This window comes from Manacus vitellinus, unplaced genomic scaffold (assembly GCF_001715985.3).
Source record: "Manacus vitellinus isolate BGI_N305 unplaced genomic scaffold, ASM171598v3 scaffold_170_pilon, whole genome shotgun sequence".
Classification (NCBI taxonomy): Eukaryota; Metazoa; Chordata; class Aves; order Passeriformes; family Pipridae; genus Manacus; species Manacus vitellinus.
Window position 1 is genome coordinate 70087 of NW_021939198.1, and position 2188 is coordinate 72274.

General features: G+C 60.6%; 1 protein-coding gene across 1 annotated transcript in view; it reads right to left on the reverse strand.

Annotated features, from left to right (window-relative positions):
* Positions 1-904: 904 nt before the first annotated feature.
* LOC103766824 (leucine-rich repeat LGI family member 4-like) overlaps positions 905-2188 on the reverse strand; it is a gene marked incomplete at its 5' end in the record, with an annotated part of 6497 nt that continues 5213 nt past the window's right edge. The window contains one exon of the mRNA XM_029958862.1: positions 905-2021. Within this exon, the coding sequence (XP_029814722.1) occupies positions 1719-2021 (303 nt within the window). The remainder of the gene's footprint in view (positions 2022-2188) is intronic.

A 2188-nucleotide genomic window follows, 5' to 3' on the forward strand; every position in this document is an offset into this window, starting at 1 on the left:
CCCAGGTGTGTCCCCAGGTGTGTCCCCCGGTGTGTTCCAGGTGTGTTCCAGGTGTGTCCCCCATTGTGTCCCCAGGTGTGTCCCTGGTGAATCCCCAGGTGTGTCCCCAGGTGTGTCCCAGGCTTGTCCGAAGGTGTGTCCTCAGGCGTGTGCCAGATGTGTCCCCAGGTGTTTCCCGAGGTGTTTCCTAGGTGTGTCCCCAGCTGTGTCCCAGGTGTGACAGGTGTGTCCCTCCAGACTGGCATCACCTGCGTGTGGCCGGGTTGGGCGTGGCTGCCTTCCTGTGTGTCCTGGGCTTCATCGTCCTGCTCAGTGAGTGTCACCTGTGCCAACTGGGGATGTCCCCAGTTTCACCTGGCGGGGGGGGCAGCAATGTTACCTGCACGGTGTTTGTGTCACCTGGGGGGTCCCCAATGCCACCTGGGGGTCCCTAATGTCACCCGGGGGGTCCCTGTGTCACCTTCTTTGTGTCACCTGTTGTGTCTCCTGACAGGTGGGAAGTGCAAGTGCCGGAGCAAGGCCAGGTGGGACAGGGGAACACTGGGGGGACACTGGGAGGATGGGGGGGAATTGGGGGGACAAGGGGACATTGGAGACACAGAGGTGTCCCTGACCCTGCCCACTCCCCACAGCCACCAACGACACCCCCCTGAGATGTCACACCTGGTTGGAACAGGTGAGTGTCCTCTCCCCCCTTGGGGACATCTGGGGTACTTGGGGACAAGGGGGAGGGCACTGGGGACAAAGGGGGGACTTCGGGACATCTGGGGGACCTTAGGGACAATGGGGACCCCCCTAATCCCCCCTCTCTTCACAGGAGCCGTCAGCACGTGCTGAGGTGTCCCCAAGTGTCCCCGAGTGTCCCCAAGTGCAGCGACACATGGAGGGGGGAGGGATGGGTTTATTTTGGGGTGGAACCCCCCAAAAACGGCCCAACAAATGGGGAAAATGAATAAAAAAGGTTAAAAAAAAAAGAGGTAATTTGGTTCTTGGGGGGTGGTGGCACTTGGCGGACATCAGGGGGGACAGGGGACAGTGCTGGGGGGTGGCACGTGGAGGGGACCAGGTGACACGGGTAGATAGTGGCCTCAGGGACATCAGGGGGATGGTGGCACCAGGAGAGGACATCAGCTTGATGGTGGCTTTGGGGACGGTGGGTGGCACATGGAGGGGACACAAGGCCAATGGGGACATTGCAGTGACAGTGGCCTTGGGGACATAGGGTTGGTGGTGGCACCAGGAGGGGACATTGTGCCAGTGGTGATACTGTGGTGACGGTGGCCTTGGGGACATCGGGGCATTGGTGGCACCAAAAGATGAAATTGGGCCAATGGTGACATCAGGTTGAAGGTGGCTTTGGAGTTGGTGGTGGCACCAGGAGGGGACAGGGGACATCAGGGCCATGGTGACAGCAGGAAGTGACACAAGTTCAGTGGTGACATCAGGCTGATGGTGGCCTTGGGGATATTGTGGCAGTGGTGTCACCAGGAGGGGACAAGGTGAGGTGGTGGCCTTGGGGACATCAGGGCAGTGATGACACCAGGAGGGAACACGAGGCCAATGGGGTCATCAGGGGGATGGTGGCACCAGGTCCATGATGGTGAGGGGGATGATGTCCCCATGTCCCTCAGGTGACCAGGTCCATGGTCACATGGTGTCCCCCCATCCCTCAAGTGATCAGTCCATGGTGACATGATGGTTGATGTCCCCATGTCCTCTCATGCCTCGAGGTCTATGGTCATGTGCTGGTAGATCTGGGTGGCCCCTTTGAAGCTAGAGGCCACAAGGAAGTGCCATTGGCCAATAGTGACAGGGACAAAGGCGCGGGGGGTGGGTACCAGCAGCTCCTGGGTGGGCTCCAGGTGCCCCTCGGGGCCCAGGCGGAACACACGGCTCAGGGCAAAGTCGTTGCCCAGCAGGACGTAGCGGTGGCCACTCAAGGTCAGTGGCTGGAAGATCATCGACCCCCGAGCCGGGACCTGCTGGATCTCCCGGAACATGGAGCCCTCCCAGCGCATCACCTGGAAAGGAGGACAGCGGTGGGAGGTGGGTGGGGTGGGAGGTAGGATCATGGGTTGGGTTGGGTTGGGTGGTGGGATCGTGGAAAGGGTTGGGTTGGGTGGTGGGACGATCAGATGGGTGATGGGATCATGGGATGGATTGGGAAGGGTGGTGCGATCATGGGGTG